At 45.3% G+C, this 22433-nt stretch overlaps 1 protein-coding gene across 1 annotated transcript in view; it reads right to left on the minus strand.

Moving 5' to 3' along the window:
- Positions 1-22433, minus strand: part of XDH (xanthine dehydrogenase) — an 81958-nt gene that overhangs the window by 7298 nt on the left and 52227 nt on the right. The window contains exons 20-31 of the mRNA XM_030557368.1: positions 21719-21815; positions 19543-19667; positions 17741-17874; positions 16067-16154; positions 15218-15304; positions 12003-12194; positions 11334-11479; positions 7610-7691; positions 6368-6463; positions 4395-4523; positions 2373-2447; positions 1165-1217 (exon numbers count right to left, since the gene is read on the minus strand). Coding sequence (XP_030413228.1) covers positions 1165-1217; positions 2373-2447; positions 4395-4523; positions 6368-6463; positions 7610-7691; positions 11334-11479; positions 12003-12194; positions 15218-15304; positions 16067-16154; positions 17741-17874; positions 19543-19667; positions 21719-21815 — 1304 coding nt within the window. The remainder of the gene's footprint in view (positions 1-1164; positions 1218-2372; positions 2448-4394; positions 4524-6367; positions 6464-7609; positions 7692-11333; positions 11480-12002; positions 12195-15217; positions 15305-16066; positions 16155-17740; positions 17875-19542; positions 19668-21718; positions 21816-22433) is intronic.

Raw genomic sequence — 22433 nt, forward strand, 5'->3', positions numbered from 1 at the left:
CAGTTGTTTCTCTGGAACAAACATTTATAATGCTCACATACAGTTTCAATCCCAAGAGTCCAATATTAAATACTTTATGCAAGGCATAAATCTGTGCATGTCCCAGAACCAGTTAAATTCTGTGCTGACGTGAAATGGAGCCAAAGAATAAGACTGAGTTGTGGAGCGATTCATTTTTCTGAAGTAGTTCACAGCAAATCCTGTGTTATGCAGCTGTGACTGTTTATGTAAATACTAGTGTTTTGTCAAACACCAAGGAAGCCACTTGGCTCAGAGACAAATGCATTTCAAAGATGAAATAGAAACTGGCTCACATCATACATTTCAGTCCCATGTATCTATTGTCAATATCAAGTTTAATGTTTTGTGATGAGTCCTATGCCTTTTATAATGATGGGGTTGGGTTTGCCTCTGACATTAAGGCTGATTGATGGGAGAAATGTTTCATTTTAGAGCTACATAAGAACCAGCATAAAAAAGAAAAACCGTGTTTTTAAAATATGAGAATGAAATTGAAAACAATGGAAACAGCTCATGCACTGAAGGCCAGGATGTGGCTTTATTTAATTGACTTCCTCATCTAGTACCATTCTGAAAGCAACAATGATCCTTTTGGAGGTTTTCCTAAGGGGCAGATTGTGACCCCTTCTCAACTGGGCATGGAAAATCTAAAAGGCAATGAAAATCAGTATTCTTCTAATCTTAAGGGAAGGCACAAAGCTGTGAGCTAATTGCCTTGCAGACCCCTGGGTCAGATTCACTTATATCTCTTTAAATCTGAACTAACTCCACTGAAGTCAACAGAGTTACTTCAGGTTTATAATAATGAAAATGAGATCTGAACGTGGCCCCACACTTGTCTCAGAGCTATGCTCCACCAATGACTTATCTTCCCTAGCTCAGGAGCATGCTTGAGAGTAGAGGTGTGGCTGATGGATGGGCTGCTACAAGCATCCCTCAGCTGACTCTCACCATGTAGGCCAGGAGGACGTGCAACTGCTGAGAAGCCGACTGCAGCCTTCACCGGCCGTAATAGCTGCAGAACAGCTTCATGGCCTGAGAGGAGAGTAATTATCCACACAGTGATCATAATGGAATGCTCCTGCACATAGACTATGTGACTAGGCAAAAGTATTACTGCACTACCCCAGCTTTAATACTCACCTATAAAATCCTGTGGCTGACAGGCTAACACAGTTAACATAGGCTGCTCCCACCTGACAAAGAAAGCAGGTTTTTTAAAAGTTAGTATTATTAAACTAATTCTTGTACAATAACCTTCTGAGAATGCATTCTGAGGAAGCCTGTGGCCCACATACTCAATAGGGCAGTGTTTCCCAAACTTGGGACACCGTTTGTGTGGGGAAAGCCCCTGGCGGGCCGAGCCGGTTTGTTTACCTGCCGCATTCACAGGTTTGGCCGATCGCGGCTCCCACTGGCTGTGGTTCGCCGCTCCAGGCCAGTGAGAGCTGCTGGAAGCAGCGGGCAGTACATCCCTCAGCCCACGCCACTTCCACAGCTCCCGTTGGCCTGAAGCAGTGAACCGCGGCCACTGGAAGCCACGATCAGCCAAACCTGCGAACGCGGCAGGTAAAGAAACCAGCCCAGCTTGGTAGGGGCTTTGCCTACACAAGCAGCGTCCCAAGTTTGGGAAACACTTTAATAGGGGATGACAGTCACAGTAGAGCAGAGTGAAGAATTGATTTTTTGGGAGCCAAACATCCTCCAATTTCTTGATTTTTTTCATCTTTCTTGAAAGGTCTGCACAATGGTAAAAATATCCCTAAGCACAGGAGACTTGGAACTTGGAATCTGGCTGGGCGATTAACACATGGAGGTATTTCAACTTCAGTAATCCTTGACAATACAACACAAGATGTGCCCATTCTTTAGATGTTGGAGAAAGGAAACTATTGTCCCCTCTGAGGATGGCTGAAAAGTGTCCTGGAAGTTTCTTACAGAGAAGTCTTATTTTTTTCACAGAATCACTTTGCTGTGAGCAGAGATTTCATTCTCATCAGGACTGCAATATGACCATTGAGATACAATGGAACCATTTTGGATTTTTCTCTTAACTTCATTAGAGATCAGACTTCAGTACGCCCAAATTAGCAATAAGCAGGTTCCTGTGTGAAAAATCTTCCTTGTAAAACCACAAGTGGAAGCTAGATGTCACACTTTTGGAGTTTACCCCTCTCAAGCATCCTTTTCCTCACAAGCTAAGTTGCTGCTACACTATCTATCCTAGAGCCTCCTGGAACCTTTCCTACAGGATGAGCAGGGATGGCAGATGTGTCTACATGCTTGATTTACCAACAAAATAATTCTCCGAACAGCCCACATCTAATTGATACCAGGTATAAACAACTTACCCAGTCCTTCCAGGAGCCTTTGGGGTTTGAATGTTTGAATGGCTCTAGCCTTTCTAAAATAGTCTGACACGCTTTCTAAAAAAGAAAACAAAATAAAGAACAACACTTTTTAAAGTAGTGTAGTGAGGCTGTGTGGCTTCCTGCCACCCCAGAGTGGGACGAGCCCATCTGGAGACCGGAGTGGGCGGAGCTAGGGAGCTTGGACCCCACCCCTCAGAGGGTCAGACTGAGACCCAGACGTATAAAGGCTCGCCCTCAGAGCTCACTAGGGAGCCAGCCACTGGGCAGACCAGACATCTCCAGCCTAGCCCACGACTGGGAAACCCCCGCGGCCCAAGGTTCATGCCAGGACTGGCCTGACTTGCCCAGCGCTCGCTACCTAAAGGAGTTGCTGGACCTGCCCTGCACCCGTTAGCTGGAGAAGTTGCTGGGCCGGCTGCTCGCCCACTACCCCAAGGAACCCATGGTGCTGGACCCCTCGGAGGACAACACCCTGACCCAGATACTACCCCAGGGGGAGTCTGGAAGTAGCCTGGGGGCAGCTGACTGTAGTCTGGCTGCAGCACTGCCGGAGCCCACGTCAGTGTGTTGTGGCCAGGATTCCACTGACTCAGCAGTGGGTCTTCTGCTGCTGCTAGGACCCCGGGCTGGGACGCAGTGGAGTGGGTGGGCCTGCGTCCCCCCTGCCACCCACCTCGCGGGTGGAGTCTCCCCCTCTCCCTAGCTTTGGAGGCTTGGGCCTACTGTTATTGCTCAGCCCTGCCTGAGGGCCTGAGCTCCTGACTCCGTATTGCCCCACCCTGACCTAGGGCCTGGGCTTGATACTATTTGTACTGTTACTGCTCAGCCCTGCCTGAGGGCCTGAGCCACTGACTCACTGTTGCACCGCCCTGACCCAGGGCCTGGGCTTACAGTGCTTATTCCAGGTACCGCAAGGGCCACCAGGAAAGACTCCCGCGGCCAGACTAATTCCCCAAACCTCAGCAGTGTGCAGTGAGCCGGGGTGGCTCCCCTCCACCCAGAGAGGGTCAAGCCCCGGCCAGCACCTCTACAAGTAGGCCTTGAAAATGTGAGCTTATTACACAATTGTTCGCAGTTACCCTCTGCCTAAATCAATGTTGTCCTTAGGACACTGAGGTATCATTAAATGGACAAGGTTCAGTAACTGGGAGAGCTGATCATAAAGGCATAGTTTGACTGGGAAATAAAAAGATTCTAAAGCTGATTGGTTATGTTTATGATAAAGGGAGATCCCAGTGATGGCACGTGGCCTGGCCAATTCTAAGGGTGGGGAAGCAGGGCGACTGTCCGGGGCACCAGCTTGCAGTGGGCACTGTACTGCAGTGGCCTGCCATTTTGGCTCAGCTCTGATTGGCTGGCCATGGTGATTTTGTTTTGTTTTTTGGCTCAGCCACTGTGGGCAGGGTGCCAAAAATGTTTTCCATCCTGGCAGGCGAAATGGCTAAGGCCACTCCTGGTATAGGGTCTTGTGAGTCATGACACACACTATTGGATGGATTCTAGTTTATAAAGAAAACTTTGCCTATTTTAATCCCATCTGGCCACTTGAAAATATCTAGCAAAGTGAGTTTGTAGCAACATGGAAATAATTCACCATGCGTTCGTGCAATTCCCTATCCCATGCAACATTCCTGAGGATTTGATGCCAACTGTAGTCCCCAACCCACCTGCATGTTAACAGTGTACTATGCTTGCAGTTGACACCACAGACATTACTAGGAAGCTATTTATTTAAATGGATGCCTTTCTTCAATTTACTAATTGGCAATGGACTGAACATGAGAGTTTCATAAAAACCTTGAAATAAATATGGTCATTCATTATCTGCTGCATCCTAATAATTGTGGCCATCACAAGGAATTATGAGGTATTGCGTGTTTAATATTTCCTTTTCAAGGACATTGGGCATCCCTTTTCTTTTTAAAGAAACATGTAGACAGCATATTTTTCTGTTCTGGAGCCCTCGCCTAGAGAGAGGTTTGAGTTACTCAGTTGCCTTACAAGGACAGCCATCCCATTGATGTCTGCGCTGACAGAAGCAGCTGTTGCAGAGGTATTTGGAACGGTGTTAGTGCTGGTCTCACTGATGTGAATGCTGGTGGTCGGGATTCTCAGAGTTTTGCTGGCAACCTGCAGAGCAACAAAAAATGACTGTCTCGTGTACATATTTGTGAGGCATGCCATTCCCTATCCACAATATCTATGCTGCAACCTTCTCTTCTCTCTCATCCCAAATTTCACCTATTTTGGTTGTTTCGTTGCTGGAGTTAGCTCCAGGGTTGTCACGGTCAAGCCTGAGAATTTGTGTGTTTGTCAAATGTCCTTACAACCATTTCATTATTCAGACATGTTTTCTCTCCAGCCCAAGATTCAACAACTGTAGAAGATAGAGAGGAAAAAGTCCCAGTACATCACCCAGTCCATCTTCTTGCCAATGCAAGAAGTTTCATCGCATCTAGCTTTAAGTGCCCCCAAACAATGAGGGGCATATGCTACCTGTACATATAAAATATGGAGCAATATATGCAGAAAGTGCCCTTTAATTGCTATAGCATTTATTGCAGTTACTGTTTCTGTAACTTTCCAGAATTTAAGTCCACCCTGGGTATGGGCACTCCTGAGCTTTTACTGCAATTTTCCATTGGTACTGCAAATTTCAAACTCAAAAACATTACAATCTACTTGGCACTCTGTTTAAATGAGCCATTGTGCAAAAGCTTCTGGTTAGCAGAAGATGATGCTTGCTGCAATACTGTCCTGCATGAATAGGTCACGATGACTTCCAGATAACTGGCTTTATATATGTCATGTAGTGTCACAGACCAGGTTATGGGAAATCATAGTGAGAAGGAGCGATGGAAGAGCCCAGAAGTTTGGGGTAAAAGATTTCTAAACATCTCTTTCTTAGACGTGAAATAAAACCTTAACATGCTCTACGAGTCTTAGGGTGAAATCTTGGTTCCTCAGAAGTCCGTGAGAGTTTTGCCATTGACTTCAATGGAGAGAGGATTTCACCCACAGAATTCTAGAACCCATTAAGTTCTAAAATGTTCTGAATTATGGGTTTCAGATTCCCCCATCTCTAGCAAAGCCTTTTAAAGATAATTAAGTCAGATCCTAATTTTGCATATCCCAATGTAAATCTAGAGCAGGGATCAGCAACCTTTGGCATGCGGCCCATCAGGGAAAGCTGCTGGTGGGCTGAGACAGTTTGTTCACCTCCGGTGTCCACAGGTTCAGCTGGTCACAGCTCCCACTGGCGGTGAGTTGCCATTCCAGGCCAATGGGGGCTGTGGGAAGCAGTTGCCAGCAAATCCCTGGACGCACACCACTTTCCACAGTCCCCATTGGCCAGGAACAGTAACCCGTGGCCAGTAGGAGCTGCGATCGGCTGAACCTGCGGATGCTGCAGGTAAACAAACCATACCGGTCTGCCTGTGGCTTTGCCTGACAGGCCGCGTGCCAAAGGTTACCAATCCCTGATCTAGAGTAACTCCATCAACATCAGTGGAATTCCTCCAAATTCACACTGCCGTAAAATCAACATCTCTCTTCATTAAAAGTTTAGCAAGATATGTCAGAATACAAAAGACAAAAAGAAATATTAGTTTAAATATCATGTGAAAATTACAGTTTTATAGGATCAAAAGGAAAAGATGTAGCTTCTGGCAATAAAGAGTACAGCTTTATTCATACTGCATAGTCTGCACAGCTACATTAAACTGAACATATTAGTGTAAACCAATGTGTATAGATAATGCAGATTATAATCTTCACTTCCCATTACAACACCATTTTAGAAATCTAGCACTGGTGCTGATGCAATGAGGGTGATTATTAGAGTTTAGGTCCCTATGTAAACCTACAAGCCATTACAGCAGCTCCCTTCTGCCTGTTGAAAGAATATTAGGGAAGTGAGATTGGAATTTGTTTTAAAAGAGGTCTCATGGTAATGTGTCTAAACTCATCATTACCTGGATCATCTTGGTGTGAAGTCCTTGACCCATCTCAGTCCCACCATGTGTAAGCAGTACTGAACCATCTGTATACACATGTACCAGAGCCCCAGCCTGTAACAGGAATTATTAAAAAGATAAAGAGTCACCATAAATGAGCTAGTAAATTACCTGGCAGATTTCAGTTCCAGGGCACACAAATAAAAGCAGACTTTGGGACTAGACTAAAGAGGCAAATCTGGTGTAAAAGCTATCAGAGTCAAACTCAGGGGGATCATGCTCCTCTTTGGTATAATCCTCTGAGGCCAACGGTGTTCAGACTCACAATGAATTTGGCCCACAATCATCAGTATAACTAGGTTCAAATTACAGAATCAAAAAATCAGCCGCAGTTTTCAGCTATGGGAGCTGGATGAGCCAAAATGAACCTGCTGTTAGTTACTTGTGAAACAGAGGAGCACCCTCTCATCCAAACCTGACAGCATCACCCAAAACCCAGCTAGCCCAAGATGTGTATGGACAATAACGATTACTGAATTTCAACAAAGCCAGCATGCTTAACACTGCTATTATTTTTTAAGAGATTGGGGTGGGGGGTGAGCATGAAACAGGCTGTGCCGTAGGGTCTTCTGGACATTTTTAAACCAGTAACTGTGGCATATAATGTCTGCATTGGTTTTGAAAGAGTCATGTCATTTATCCAGTGGGGACTTTCAGAGAAGGATACAGGAGAACCTGGACTGGTGAGCATAACATCTAGTTAATCTCCTGCAAATTAATGAGACTTGCGGACCTGATTCAAAAAGGAAAGAGTGAAGCTGATCCCAAACTTCGTAGGAATAATGGCTATTCCCCTCTTCTTCCAGCTATGGGAGCTGGATGAGCCAAAATGAACCTGCTGTTAGTTACTTGTGAAACAGAGGAGCACCCTCTCATCCAAACCTGACAGCATCACCCAAAACCCAGCTAGCCCAAGATGTGTATGGACAATAACGATTACTGAATTTCAACAAAGCCAGCATGCTTAACACTGCTATTATTTTTTAAGAGATTGGGGTGGGGGGTGAGCATGAAACAGGCTGTGCCGTAGGGTCTTCTGGACGTATTTAAACCAGTAACTGTGGCATATAATGTCTGCATTGGTTTTGAAAGAGTCATGTCATTTATCCAGTGGGGACTTTCAGAGAAGGATACAGGAGAACCTGGACTGGTGAGCATAACATCTAGTTAATCTCCTGCAAATTAATGAGACTTGCGGACCTGATTCAAAAAGGAAAGAGTGAAGCTGATCCCAAACTTCGTAGGAATAATGGCTATTCCCCTCTTCTTCCAGCGATTTTGTCTGAAAGAACAAAGCACCATTAGTACCCTTCAGCTCTCTTCTGTCAGGCTTTCATCCTAAATAGGACATTGTGCTTTCCTCTAATTCAGTAAAGACAAATACAATCTACTACAGTTAGGAAGGAAAAAAATCAAATGCACAACTACAAAATGGGAAATAATTAGTAAGGCAACAGTACTGCTGAAAAAACTCTGGGGGTTATAGTGGGTCAAAAATTTAATATGAGTCACCAACGTGATGCAACTGGGAAAAAGGCTGATATTCTGGGCTATATTAACAGGATGGTTGTACGATGGGTTGCCAGGCATCTGGTTTTGGACTAGAACACTCGGTAAAAAGGGATTCTGGCAGCTCAAGTCAGCACCACTGACCGGCCCATTAAAAGTCTGGTCAGCAATGCAGAAGGGCTAAGGCAGGCTTCCTGACTGCCCTGGTTCTGCGCAGCTGCTGGAAGTGGCCTGCATGTCCCTGCGGCCCCTAGACGGAGGGGTAATCAGGGAAGCTCTGCACGCTGCCTCCACTCCCAGCGCTGGCTCCGCAGCTCCCACTGGCCGGGAACCATGGCCAATGGGAGCTGCAGGGGTGGCACTTGTGGGTGCAGGCAGCGTGCAGAGCCTCCTGGCCCCTCAGCCTAGGGGCTGCAGGGACATGCCGGCCGCTTCTGGGAGCCGCATGGAGCCAAAGCAGGCAGGGAGCCTGCCTTAGCCCTGCTGTGCAGCCGACTGGGAGCTGCCTGAGGTAAGAACTGCCTGGCAGGAGCCTGTGCCCTGAACGCCCTCCCACACCCCAACCCCTTGCCCCAGCCCTGCATCCTCTCCTGCACCCTATCTTCCTCCCAGAGCCCGCACCCTTGCCCCAGCCCTGAGCCCTGTCCTGCACCCCAAACCCCTCATCCACAGCCCCACCACAGAGCCTGCACCCCCAGACAGAGACCTCACCCCCTCCTGCACCCCAACATCCTGCTCCAGCCCAGGGCCCCCTCCTGCACCCTGAACCCCTCATTTCTGGCCCCACCCCAGAGACCACACCCCCAGCAGGAGCCCTCACCCCCTCCCACACCCCAACCCCCTGCCCCAGCCCAGTGAAAATGAGTGAGGGTGGGGGAGAGCAAGTGACAGCGGGAGGGAGGATGGACTGAATGGGGGTGTGGCCTCTGAGAAGGGGCAGGGCAGGGCCTCGAGAAGGGACAGGATAGGGTGTTTTGTTTTGTGTGATTAGAAAGTTGGCAACCCTAGTCGTATGCAAGTCACAGGAGCTTATTGTCCCATTCTAGGCAACACTGGTAAGGCCTCATCCTCGAGTATTATGTCCAGTTTGGAGACTGCCCTTTAAGAAAGATGTGGGCAAATTGGAGAGAGTTCAGGAGAGCTACAAAAATAATAAGAGATTTCAAAAATGTGACCTGTGAGGAAAGGCTGAAAGAATTGGGCATGTTTAGCTTAAAGATGAGAAGGCTGAGGGGGGATCTCATAACAGTCTTCAAATATGTAAAAGGCTGGTGATAAAGAGAACAGTGACCAGTTGCTCTCCATGTTCACCAAGGGTGGGACAAAAAACAATCTGCTTAATTTGCAGTGAGGGAGACTTAGTTTAGATCAACAGATCTCAAACTATGGGGCAGGCCTCCTAAGGGAGGCACAGGAATGTGTCAAGGGAGGTACGAGCTGTGTGCTTTTTTTTTTCAAAAAGAGCTCTGGCTGTCAGCCCCGGGTGGCTGGGGCTCATGCAGAAGGGCCATGCACACCCGGTAGGTGGGGATAAAGGGGACAGCCAGAGCGCCACCCCCTGGATTGGAGCTCTCCTTCCCACCCCTCAATCCATCACCAGGAGGAAGTCCAGGCTTGGGATCAGGCTCTCTTCCCCCTCACCAGGAGGCAGCAGGTCTCCAGCTGTCAGCCCCAGGGTGGCAGCGGCAGTGCAGAAGTAAGGATGGCAATGGGGCGCTAAGTCTGCTGTGAAAAGTGGTGATAAATATCACTTTTCACACTGCTTCCTTTGCTTCTGCGCGGCTGCACCCTTACCTTTAAGTCTGCTGTGAGAGTGATATTGACAAATCCATATTGCCACCCTTACTTATGTACCACTGCTGGCATGCCACAGCCTTCGGAGCTGAGCACCCAGCCAGCAGCCGCTGCTCACTACTTTGCCTTTAGAGCTGGGTTGCTGTATATGTCCTTGGCGGGGGCAGGGCACATAAACGACTACAGACACAAAGAAGGGAGGCCTGATCAACTAAGATTGAGAACCATTGGTTTAGATATTAGGAAAAGCTTTCTAAGTCTAAGGCTAGTTAAGTACTGGAATAGGTTACCCAGGGAGGTTGTGAAATCCTCGTCATGGGAGGTTTTTAAGAACAGGTTAGACAAACATCTGTCAGAGATACCCTACATATATTGAATCCAGCCTCAGTGCAGGGTGATGGGCTAGATGACCTCTCAAGGTCTGCTGTGACAATTGGTCTATAACTTTAGCTTGCTTATACATTTACCATGGAAAGCAGGTCAAGTTATTTTCAAGAAGGAATGTTACAAACAGAGGCAAAAGAACCAGACAGAGACTAAATTAGTCCAAACAAAAAGCCACATTGATATAATCCAAGGGCTGTTGAAATTATGCTTGTTAAAACACAAATGATGTGGAGCCATAAGTTAATGAACCGAAATTAGTGTGTCAAATATTAGGCCTAATGGGTGGACAAAATAATAAGGGGGATGGACTATTCCACCCATTACACCCTTTATGGGTCCTTAAAGGACAGGACTTTGGGAGGAAAAGAAAATACAAAAAGAACAGACGAAGAGGAAGATCTATTGGAAGCTACTGAGGTGAATTTCACCATCCTATCTGCCACCCCCACTATCTCCTTTGCCATCCTAATCCTGAGGGATGTCCTGACCAGATCAGGCCAGAGAGAGAGAGCCAAATAACATTGGCACCTCTACCGGCACCATCTGAATCCCAACCACCAACTGGGATGAAATAGGATCGGGCTTTAACAGCAGCATCAACAACCACCACTTCAGCTCATCTCATCTACCTTCTCTTTTCCCCAAAAGGATCATTACCGTCTCTGATACCATCTAAGAGACTGTCAGACAATCCTAACCACTCCCTCCAGCTAAAAGGAAAGGGGACAAGGGATGTTGTTAAAATCAATGCCTTATTTAATACTTTACATTTTACATGTCTTAACTGCTTCTCCTTCTTTTCTGTATCTTTAATACAGGGTTAGTACAAGATTTTTAATGGTGTGCTCTCCATGGTACTAAGCAGCCTCATGTCTTTATATTCCAAACCCCTAACTTTGTTTAACACTGTTTAATGTTGGACACTGGCATGGTTACATTAACGCCTGTGGCCCATTCATTTAATCTAACTGAATATAACAGGTTCATTGCAGCCCTACCTTTCTAGGATACTAATGTAAAGCATTAGGCCAAATTAATCCCTGGTGCAAGTCAATAGGATGACCTTGACCCACTATAGTACTAAGGGTCCTTCTCACAATGGGACTGAAGAGACTTCAAGAAAAGAAAAGGGGGGGAAAAGTCACACCTTTACCACATGACTTTGATTCTAAATTACCCAGGTTACTGATTGGACTTTAGTGCCTGTTATCTCGGCAGAGAGTAAAACACCTACCTATTGAATTCATCAATGATTTTTCTTCTGTGGTAATACTCTGAGTTCACTAGACACTCTTCCCAACATCTCCGCAAAGTGAACTCTTCAAGTTTTTGGTTAAAATGGGTCAGGTCTCCTTCATTGTAAAGATTCAGCTTTCGCACCTTCCCAAAGAAAGAAACATTGATAGGGCTCATTATGAATAATGAAATCAGTGCTTTAGTCCAAGTCTTTTTATTGAATAATATCAAGAACAAATTGGACTTTAATTGTTCCTCCTCCTTTTCTGGCTCCACTGAAAAATATGTTGAAAGTCCATGATTCGTTCATGAGAAAACCTGGTGACAAGAATTTAGAGTGGGATTTTCAAGGAAGCCTAAGTGATATAGGAACTCAAATTCCTTTTGGTGGGATTTGGGTTCCTAATTGCCTTAGGTCCCTTTGAAAATCTGAGCCTTAAAGCTGGAGTTACAGAATGAGACACAACTGAAATGACAAAGGAAATTCAGTGAGGCAGAAGATAATGATCCAGATTGCAATTTGGCCTATTGACTTCAATGGGCACATAACTGGCACCCATAACAAAAACAAATAGAGATTTCCTGTGCTTAATATCTAGTTGTAGTTGTGTGTCAAATTCCCAAGACTTAGCTAAAATGCTGCACTACAGTTTCAATTGATTTGTACCTGCTCTGCTGGCACACCACACGTCAGGATAACGTCACTCATCCAGCACTCAGTGACCATCATTCCCTGGGGACCTCCAAAGCCACGAAATGCTGTGTTGGAGGGCAAGTTAGTCTTGCAAACTGTACCCACACCTTTGACGTTGGGAATGTTGTAAGAGTTATCCAGGTGAAACAAAGCTCTGTCCATAACCTAATGAAAAACAAATACAAAACGGGGGGTGGCGGTGAGAGAGAATCACTTAACGTAAATCCCATGTCAGATTTTACACGTCTTGCTAAAGCAGTGATATGATTCAATAAGGCAGCAAGGGCTAATTTACAAAAGGAGGACTGCTTTCTGTGTGAGCCCTGGGATGCAAATCACCCCAAAGGAAGGCAGTGCAGGAAGCAAGGCCAGGCTCCAACCTGGACTGCACGGGCACATGGAGTTGCCACACCTCAGAAGGAGGAGCTTGCTGCAGCTTCCCAAAGGATAGCGCAGTGTGTACACAAACACTGTGCTCTATGGAGCTCTAGGAGGTATTGTGACTCCTGGAGCAAAGTCCTTCTGAAAACTCCTCCTGGGATGGTGCTGCCCCACATTGGCCCCTAATCTGGACTGCAGCTAAATGCCACAATCCAGCCCTTAAAGAGGCACTATTTGTGAGCCTGACTTTGCTACCCTTACGCAGGTTGAGTAGTATGTTACTGAGCAAGTAGCCCTGCTGGCTTCAGTGTGAATAAGGGAAGCAGAATCTGGGCCCATGAGGATGAGGACAACTGCATGAGTAAGGATGGTCATGTAGTGTTTGCAGGATCAGGTCCCTTCCCTTCCTTTCTGTCTTGTACAGCACCAAGCACACTGCCAGCACTAGGGTGAGGTTTTCAAAAGCACTCAACATAGGTGCAACTCAGCTCCCACTCAAGTCCGAGGGAGTTTTACCATTGACTTCAACAGGGATTGGTCCTGCTTTTGGGGATTGGTCCTGCTTTGAGCAGGAGGTTGGACTAGATGACCTCCTGAGGTCCCTTCCAACCCTGATATTCTATGAACAGAGTGAGGCCAATGCTGAGCACTTTTAAAAATCCCATCCTATTTTAATAATGTGAAAGCTGGCTGACCCGCCTTAATAGATTACAAGCGGCCGGGAGAGAGGGGGGTGAGTACTGGTCATGGACACAGTAGCCTGAATTTTTGCACTATCTCTTTTCCTCTGCCTCAAAGCAGGAAAATCCTGCGCCAAACCAGTCAGTACTACCCAGATAATGGGAGCATGAGATTTTACACTTACCAATCAAGTATTAACACGCAAGGGTCTTTATCTGAATGTGTATAAAAGGTTTGTGAAATTTGTGTAAGACAGAGTCTTTTGTACCAATGTACAGGCTCTCCTTTTTCTGCAGAATAAAGCATTTTTCCTTATCCCTGTCAGGCTGTTAATTGGCTCTGAGCTAGGCAGACCCGATATTTCGGTAACAATCACAAAAGACCCTTAATGGGCTATGAGCTAATCTCTGCGTGAAGGGTCAAAATCCATGTGCTGTTATGTAAAAACCTAATACAGGCTGTGTCAGCTCTTTTTACAGGCCCAAAGTCCACAGTTTGGTCAAGAGGCCAGAGGCCCAGTAAACAGTGAACAATATTAGCTAAGAAAAGCAGAGCAAACAAAAGACAACCTTGCTTTTTATTAACATAAACTTGGTCTGCAAATGCCAGATGGGGAGCAATAATTGGTACTTTTATCTGAAGCTGCAAACAGGCCAAAGGAATGAAAGGAGCCCAATATGTTTGTGTCCACTCCTCTGGCAAGAGGAGGTGGTTACTCTCCCCACACATCAACCTTGAGTTTACGTTGGAAGAGGTTCAAACATGTCAGTATGAGATATGATATCCTCCCTCCTGCTTCCCACAGATAGCAGTGCCTGCCTTTAGAAGCTCAAATGAGCAACATGGAATAACAGTTTCTATTGCCATATACTTTTTAAATATCTTTTTGTTTTAACCCCTAGGCATGTACCTGTCGGACAATCAGAAGAACTACCTCATTCCTATGGAACTCAAATCAGAATTCAACATATATATTTTATATTAAAGAAAAACACCTGCGTACTAATTGTATGTTACTTGTTAACCTGAAACCATGGGCGGAGACATTATGTAATCTTTGACTATTGGCTACTGTACTTACCTTGTCTTGCTGCTAGACCTATCCAGGGGCTCGGGACAACCCACCCCCTTACTTCCCTCTGCCCATGGAAAATCCATATAATCCTTTATAATCAATTGTTTGGTAGTGTCTCTGAGCCTAATAAGCAAACTGACACTCCGCCAGCGCTGTGTGTAATAAACCCACGTGCTTGATTCTACACAGTGTCCATTTTGTTCTTTCACTGTGCTCCCATACAGCATGCCCACCCAGCTCACGATGAGTGCAATGGGAGCGACACTGATGTAATCCAGGGCAAAATGGGTCCCACATACAAAATGCAGGTCACTCGAAGAACCTGACTCCAAAATTGTGTTTAAAATTGTCGAAAAGCTACTGTAGCCCTAAAATTCCATTATTGTACATTTTTACATTTCGTATCATCTAATGCGTTTAAACTACGTGTATAGAACAAGTGAATCGGTTCTTTTGCAATATGTTGTTTTACTATTTGTAATAATTGAACAGATAAAATCATGTCCAAATGTTATTCCATGGTTGCAGAGTGCTCTGAAAATATAAAGCACCATATAAACACTAAGTAGTACTATCAATATCAAATAAAGACATGCATGGTCATTTATTTCATTATATAGTAACTATGACTTTAGGAACTACATTGTTATACTGATAATACAGTATCCATATTGCACTGTGCAACAAATCTACTGCCCCCACCATTTGAGTTCATCTGTCTTATAAAGTAAACTTTCCTGAAGTCTCTTGCACAGTTGAATTCTTACAGCCATAGTGAGGATTGTGTACCATGTGTTATGACAGTCTCTGCTGGAGCTGGCTCAGACAGCAGTTATTGGTACTGCAGAATGGGCACATTCTGTCTTCAGTTACAATGGAGAACAAAATGAGTGAGTGTTGCTGGGGACAGCTGAAAATGAATGCAACTCTGAAACAAAATGTGGCAGGACTCAGTCTCTAACATGTAGAAACACCGAGACAAGCTTCTTTCCCAACATTTCTGTCAGGTCAGTTTCTCTAGTTAACAGCCAGGACATTTTTTCCTACTTACCGCCAAAGAAAGATCTTCAGAGTTGCCCCCATTGCTGTAGTATGACACCTCCAAACTATTGATCTTACCATTCTTCATGAAGCCGACCTGTGTAAAAACAGTCCCTTCAGATTTATCCTCACTAGTTGCTTCAGACCGTACAACCCTTCCTACTGACATCTTGACAAGAAGATCTCACTCCTCAGGTAAAGAAGACAAAATGTCATAGCAACAACTTTGTTCCAAAAGAAAAACCAAACCCTGAATGGCCCTCATGTTGATAAAAGGTGGCAGCTTGTCAGGCCTGGTGGGTGATGTCTTCTGCTTGGTCACAGAACAACTACATCATAGACAGTACCAGTGGAGGCTTCTCTCACAAGGGGTCCCATCAATGAGCCTCAACCTTCCCCCAGAAGAAACACCTCTTGAGTGAGTGTCATTCATTCATGGTGGCCAAACACTCTTTTTTTCTCCCAAAAGAAAAAAGTCATATATAAAGAGAAGCTCGGTGGGGTTTTGAGAAGACATGAGGTAACAGAACTTTACATCAGTGAACACTAACAAATTCATGGCCAGCTAAAGAGTGTTACATTTGTCGATATGCCACATGTTGTGGTTGCAGTGGAGATAGAACTTAGATACTTCTGCTCCAAAAAGCTCAGATGCTTCCTTCTTGAGCTAAAGGAGAATCTCAGTTAGGTGTCAGCAGCGTAGGGAATACGACCCAGGTGAGCCTCTCTGACTCTATCCAGTACATGTCAGTGACATACACACTAGCTAGTTCATTACAATACCTCCCTACTTAATTACTCTCATTAATGTGACATTATCTAGATAGCAGACGTATATTTCTTCACAATATCTGTGTACCTTATAGTGTCCCAAAAAGGAGTGTCTCCCACCAGTAATCAGCATATCCTCATCTCGATCCAGCATGCATCGTACGGGGTGACCAGTCCTGTTAAAGGATACATTGATCATGCTGAGATCATGTTGAGTCTGAAACTTGCTACCTTCTTGGCACAAGGAATGACTTCTCTCTTTTTGTAAGATTTTTCATTACAACTAAGCTGCAGATTGGCAGTGGCTGCATGAGCTAGGAAACAAATCACCTGGATTATTATCTTTCCTCTCAAGCAATTAGCAGTATTGATGGGCAGGAGAGGCTAAGATCTTTCTTCTTATAAAGTGGGATTTGGTGTTTTATATTCTTGCAATAGTGCCTAGATACCAGAGGGAATTAGAAACATGGGTACTAATCATTAAGTAATTCATCATTAATTAACATCCTCTAGCCATCTTAATTATGTAATGGTGCTAAGAGCAACTAGCCTTCTGTTTGACAGCCTGGCTTTAGCCTAGCTTTAGTTGTTTAGTTATTTAAGCGAGTTTACATTTCATCCCTTAGGAGGAAGAGTTGTTCTTCCTTTCTAATGAGCCTTCTGCCTTTCCTCTGCTTTTTCTGAGGTTTCAGAGCAGAAATGTCCAGGGATATGGAATACTTTATGTGGCTTACAGAGGAAGAACAAATAAATTGTTTTACTGATTCCTCAGAAAAGGCAAGAGATGTTTCTCTACCACAGCAACTAACCCCAGTGGACTCCATCAAAGTCACTGCCGCAGCACAGTCTCCAAGCAGTATCCTCGGCAGAATGCATCCCAGCTTTATGACGGGTTGCACACGCATCTCTCACTTCAAGGTACATATTCAGTTACAAAAATGGAAACTGGACAATGAGAGATGGGCCCCCATCAAAGCCCCAGAAACAAAAACCTTAAATTTTGAGTTTGTTTGAAATCCTGATCCAAATTTTACAAATGACCATGCTCTTTATGATGGTCTGAACCAAAACCCCAGATCCAAACACCCCTGAATTTGGGGGCAATTGACATTCAGGTTCAGTATTCTGTAGATTGGGCCCTTCTCTAGGTACAATCAAAAGGTCAGAGGGTACACAGAAAGAGCAGGCAGAGAGACACCAGTGGTGGTGTGGGGATACTAATAACAGCAAGAATTAGGATGGGGAACTGGTTGCCATATCCCTGTCGGTACACATTGTAGCTGAGGTGAGGTTTGTGCTGGGTTCTGAAAGCGGCTGGGAAATCAGTGAAGTGAAAGAAAGGGACCAAGCATTTCAGATATAGTAGCTATATGGAAACACAGAAGGATCAACAATGTGGCTTTATTTCCTTCAGGTTCCCTCAGTTGATATTAGAGATGGCTGTCATCCTGCTACTCTGCCCATCCTAGTCACATGTATTAACAAATCATTCAAGGGCTGCATCTGCTTGAAAGCCATTTAAACTCCCCTTTCCAGCTGAGGATCCCATCAGTGACCAACCCTAGGGATTCTCAACCCTGTTAAAAGCCTTTGGGAGTAAGAAGCTGAGAAAGATTCTGTCCAGGAAGCAAGTGTTTCAGTACCAGTCCTGAATCAAAAGCACTCTGACCTTCCTCATCTTGTTAAAAAGGACAATGGTATGCGACTCCTGGGTCTATGCAGTAGGTGATAAAGGAGCCCACCTCTCAACAGCAAAACTTACTTGAATGCAGCCACAGCTACTGCTGTTGACAAAAGAGTACTTCTGGACTCCTTGCCTCCAAAACCTCCTCCCATTCTCTTCACTCGAACTAAAATTCGATTCGCCGGGACCCCTAATGCACTGGCAACACACTCCTAAAGGGAAAAGGAAAGAGGTTAGTCATGCAGGCAGCAGTGAGGGCACTGGGAGCTAGAAATGAAAACAGCGTCTGTCTTAACTTTCTCTCTCTCCTATGTCTATAGCATCAGCACAGACACTGTGGTCATGGGGGGAGGATCATACGAGGAGACTGATGGATAGATAGATAAGACAAAGCCTCCAGACAAGTTTGTGCATTATCTTCACCTGCAGCAAAGGCTACCTGACCCTGGCTCTGTGTTTTTCAGGCAGGAAGCTTGTAATAAAGGAGCTGGAATCTAAAGTCATCTGCTCGCTAGGTTCCTTACCTATCAATACAGTCTTTTATCAACTTAAGAAGGAACAGAAGATTTGCCATGCTGGATCAGACCAGCAAGTCCACCTAGCCCAGTATCCTGTCTCCAACAGTGGCCAGAACCAAAAGCTTCTGAGGAAAGGGTAAGACCCCTGCAGAAGGCAGATGTGGGATAATCTACCCCGCACATAGACACCTGGATGAGACCTAATAGTTTGAGATAGGCCCAAGATCTGAAGCATGAGGTTTAATATCCATTCCAAAAGTTTTACCGTAATTAATAACAAGTATGGATATTCCCAATAGCCATGTAAAAGTCCAGTCTCTTTTTGGAGTGATTGTAGAGCTCACTGGAGGTACATTATTTGCCATCCGTTTTCAAGGCTTTAATTTATCCACAAGCATACAAAAGCACAGGCAGAGCTCCCCCACATTTCCCTGCTTGGTGTGAAGTAGGGTGACCAGATGTCCCAATTTTATAGGGACAGTCCCGATATTTGGGACTTTGTCTTATATAGGTGCCTATTACTCCTCATCTCCAGTCTCGATTTTTCACACCTGCTGTCTGGTCATCCTATTCTGAAGGGATTACCCCTACAGAGGAAAGGGTCATTCCAGTTAATTGGGTTTTATACTACCCCTGTCTCTGTAGTGCAATTCAGCCTCTGTGCCCATTCAACCCTCAGCCTCTCTGCTGAGATAGCCAACAACTAATGCAGGGATGGGCAAACTTTTTGGCCTGAGCTCCACGTCGGGGTATGGTGAGCCATGAATGCTCACGAAATTGGGGGTAGGGATGTGGGAGGGGGCAGAGGCTCCAGCTGGGAGTGCGGGGCAGGGCTGGAGATGAGGAGTTTGGGGATACAGGAGGGGGCTCCAGGCTGGGACCAACAGTTTCAGAGGGCGGGAGGAGGATCAGGGATGGGGCAGGGCGTGCAGGGAGGGCTCAGGGGTGCAGGCTCCGGGCAGCACTTACCGCAAGCAGCTCCCGGAAGTATGTCTCCCCTCCGGCTCCAAAACACAGCAAACCCATGACCGTGCTCCCCATCGGGAGCTGAGAGCCAGATCAAAAGGTCTGATGGGCCAGTTGTGGCCCACGGGCCATAGTTTGCCCATCCCTGGATGAGTGCAAGCTAAAATGGAAGGGTTTTTTGCAACATGAACACTTGCCACCAGGAACTGGATTGCAATTGATGACCTAAATGTAAAAGACTTTATAGCCTAGTCCCATCTCTCTGAGTCAGCTTTCTATTTTCACACAAGAGAAATCTAGCATCTGTTGCAGATGAATAGTTTATCCCAGTCTAATAGGAGTGATCTCCACCGCACCAAATTCACCATGGACAGCTGGGTGAATAAAAGAAGTTACCTGTGTCGTGGTAGGATTCTGGGTGGACACAAACAGTTCCATCTCTCCATCTTCACCTTTAGGCACGGCAATGGCGCAGTTAGTCTCCAGATAAAAGTGTTCCTGCCCACCAATGTACATTTCCCCTACAGAACCAAGGAAAAGGTGTGAAGAAACATGTAGGTCTGTGATGCTACAGGGCTGTTTGCAGCTCTGTCCTCTTTCTGGTCTCTCTGAGTGGACCCCCTCAGGTGATAGGCCTCATGTCTTTATCTGTTTTGGGGTGAAATGTCACAAGTCTCACACTATTGGACCAGGACCTGGGTACAACAACCCATCTATGACAGCTTATTACCCTGCAGATTCAACCGGATACCTGTGTTTCTTTCCTTCGGGAGCCAGTGACCAGTGATATATAGTGACCAAACAGCCTTCTTAAAACCAAATTTTTTATTTAGCAGTAGGAACAAAGCATTAGAGAAATGGAATTTTAAGAAAACAATCAAGTCTACACACCTGGCTATCTTATCTAAGGTCCTACTATCCTATAATGGTTACCCCAGGCAGACACCGCACAGCGGGTTCCTGTGTCTGATTCTCCCTTCACCTTTGGGAGAATGTCCTTTTCAATCCCTGCCAGAGTTCTTTGTTCTCCTGTGTTTGGCAAGCCATGGCTATTCCAGGTCAAGCTAGTTCCAGTGGCTGGCTGGAGGCTGAGGCAGGCGTTTCAGCTAACACTTCTGGCACTGTCCCTGAACAGCTCTTAAGTGTTTGCTGATAAGTGGCTATTCTTCTCCTTCCTGCCTATATTCCAAAGAGGCCCCTTTTGAGTTAAATCAAGATATTCATACAGACCCCAATAACTAGGTGTGATGGGGTGTCCACCCCACACATGACTTGAGGGAGTTAAGGTGGCCAGATGGGTCAATTAACCCCTCTGGCTGCACCTGGAGGAGGAGTCAGGGAGCAGGGATTGATTAAATGAGGCTCAGTTGGACAGGAACAGTAGGGGTCTGTATAAAGCCCAGGAGCTGAGAGAAGAATGGTGCTGCAGGGAAGTAGTCTGCAGTCACTCCCTGGGAGAAGGCAGGTGTGCATAGGGCCAGAGATAGGTAGCCTACAGTTCCTCCCTGGGAGCAAGGAGTTTGGGCTGCCAAACCCAGAGAAGGAGGAGAGCCAGAAAGATAGGAGAGGCTTAGGGGAAAGGCAGCAAGGTATAGGATATCAGCAGCCAAGCTCTGCCCTGAGAGGGCCCCAGAGCTGGAACCTGGAGTAGAAGACAGGCCCGGTTCCCCTGTCAGTCACTGAGGAAGTGGCACACACCAGGTGGTGGAGAGTGGACTGCCTGGGCCAGTTTGCCTTGAAAGACTTTGATACACCAGAAGGGGAGGATCAAAGTGACCTGACCGGAAGGCCAAGTCATTTACGGGAAGCTGCAGCTCCTGGAATTAGAGGGGCCACAAGATGAGAGAAGAAGATGGGTGAAAAGACCGCCAGAGGAGGGTGCAGCACCTGGATGGAGCTAATCCCCAGAGCAGCCAGGAGGAGGTGCCCTAGTGGTGAGTGCACCCTGCAACACTAGGTCATATATAATATTAATAATTTACTACAGGACAGCTCTGTATTTGTCACAAGACCTAAAGCCAAAAGTCATTGGGGAAAACTTTCAAAAGGGACTATGCCCCCATTTTCAAAAGGGATTTAGGCACTTAGAAGCCTAAACCCATTGATTTTTAAGGAGACACAAGCTTCTGAGGCCTTATCTACATGGAGAAACAGAATGAAATAAACTGTTCCGGTACAGCTCTTTGTTTGAGCACTCTGTTTCTGAATAAAAGTTGCTAAGTGGAGTCATTAATTAGCCTATAGTTAAGTGACTTTTATTCCAGAATAGTGTTCACACAGGGATCTATTCCAGTCAATTTCTCCATGTGGATGAAGCCAATGTGTCTAAGTCACTTTAGAAAATTTGATATAGAAGCTTTTGAAAGTTTTACCCATTGTCTATTTACACAGTTAATGAAACCCAGTTTTACCCATTGTCTATTTAATGTGCCCAGTCCAACAAACTTTATTTACATGATAAATCTTACTCATTCAATTGCTTCTCTTGATTTCAATGGGATTTCTCACGTGAAGGTTGCAGGATAAGGATCTGTATCTGTTCGAAAAATAGAGTGGATATCTTTGTGCTCACCTTCCACAACACAATCGGATTCTTCAAATCCTTTCTGGACATTTCCTTTCTCAATCTTCTTTGGAGACTGATAAAAGGATTGTTTCTCAATAGCTTCCTGAGAAAACATAGTTACAAATTAAGGTTTCCTGGAAAGATAGTAGCTCAACATATTTCAACCAGAGTGGCATCAGTACTTTTCTCTGATTCACGAGAAAGTATGTGGGACAAAGCCAAGAAAACCTGCTTGAGACTAATTACGTTTTTAATTGTAAAGGCCTGTTGATATCTGAGTTAGGGCTAGTCGAAAATTTTCCATCTAAATTGTCTTTGAAAGAAAATTGGGGTTTCAACAAAATATTGTGAAGTGTCTGCTTTCTGTGAAAAATTTTTTTTTTTTAGTGTTTTGGCCAAAAATAGGAGTTGTCATTTGCTCATCATGTTCCCATTATTCTCTGTGGGCTGAGATCCCCGGCTGGACTACATTTCGTATAATGCACCACAGACAGGGAACCTGTGATGCATATCTTCCCCTCAGCAAGAGAGGGAGACAGTGATGTATTATGATATAGTCCCATGAGGGATCCCAACTCCTGAAAAGAATAGGGCCACAAGAAGCAAACTCCCATTTTCAGCCTAAATATTGTTTGTTTTTATCCCAGTGGAAAATTTTCACCAACATGAAAATGCTTTCATTTTTGACAAAAATTTCCATTAGGAACAAAAATTTGTTTAG

The sequence above is a fragment of the Gopherus evgoodei genome, chromosome 3, assembly GCF_007399415.2.
Source record: "Gopherus evgoodei ecotype Sinaloan lineage chromosome 3, rGopEvg1_v1.p, whole genome shotgun sequence".
NCBI lineage: Eukaryota > Metazoa > Chordata > Testudines > Testudinidae > Gopherus > Gopherus evgoodei.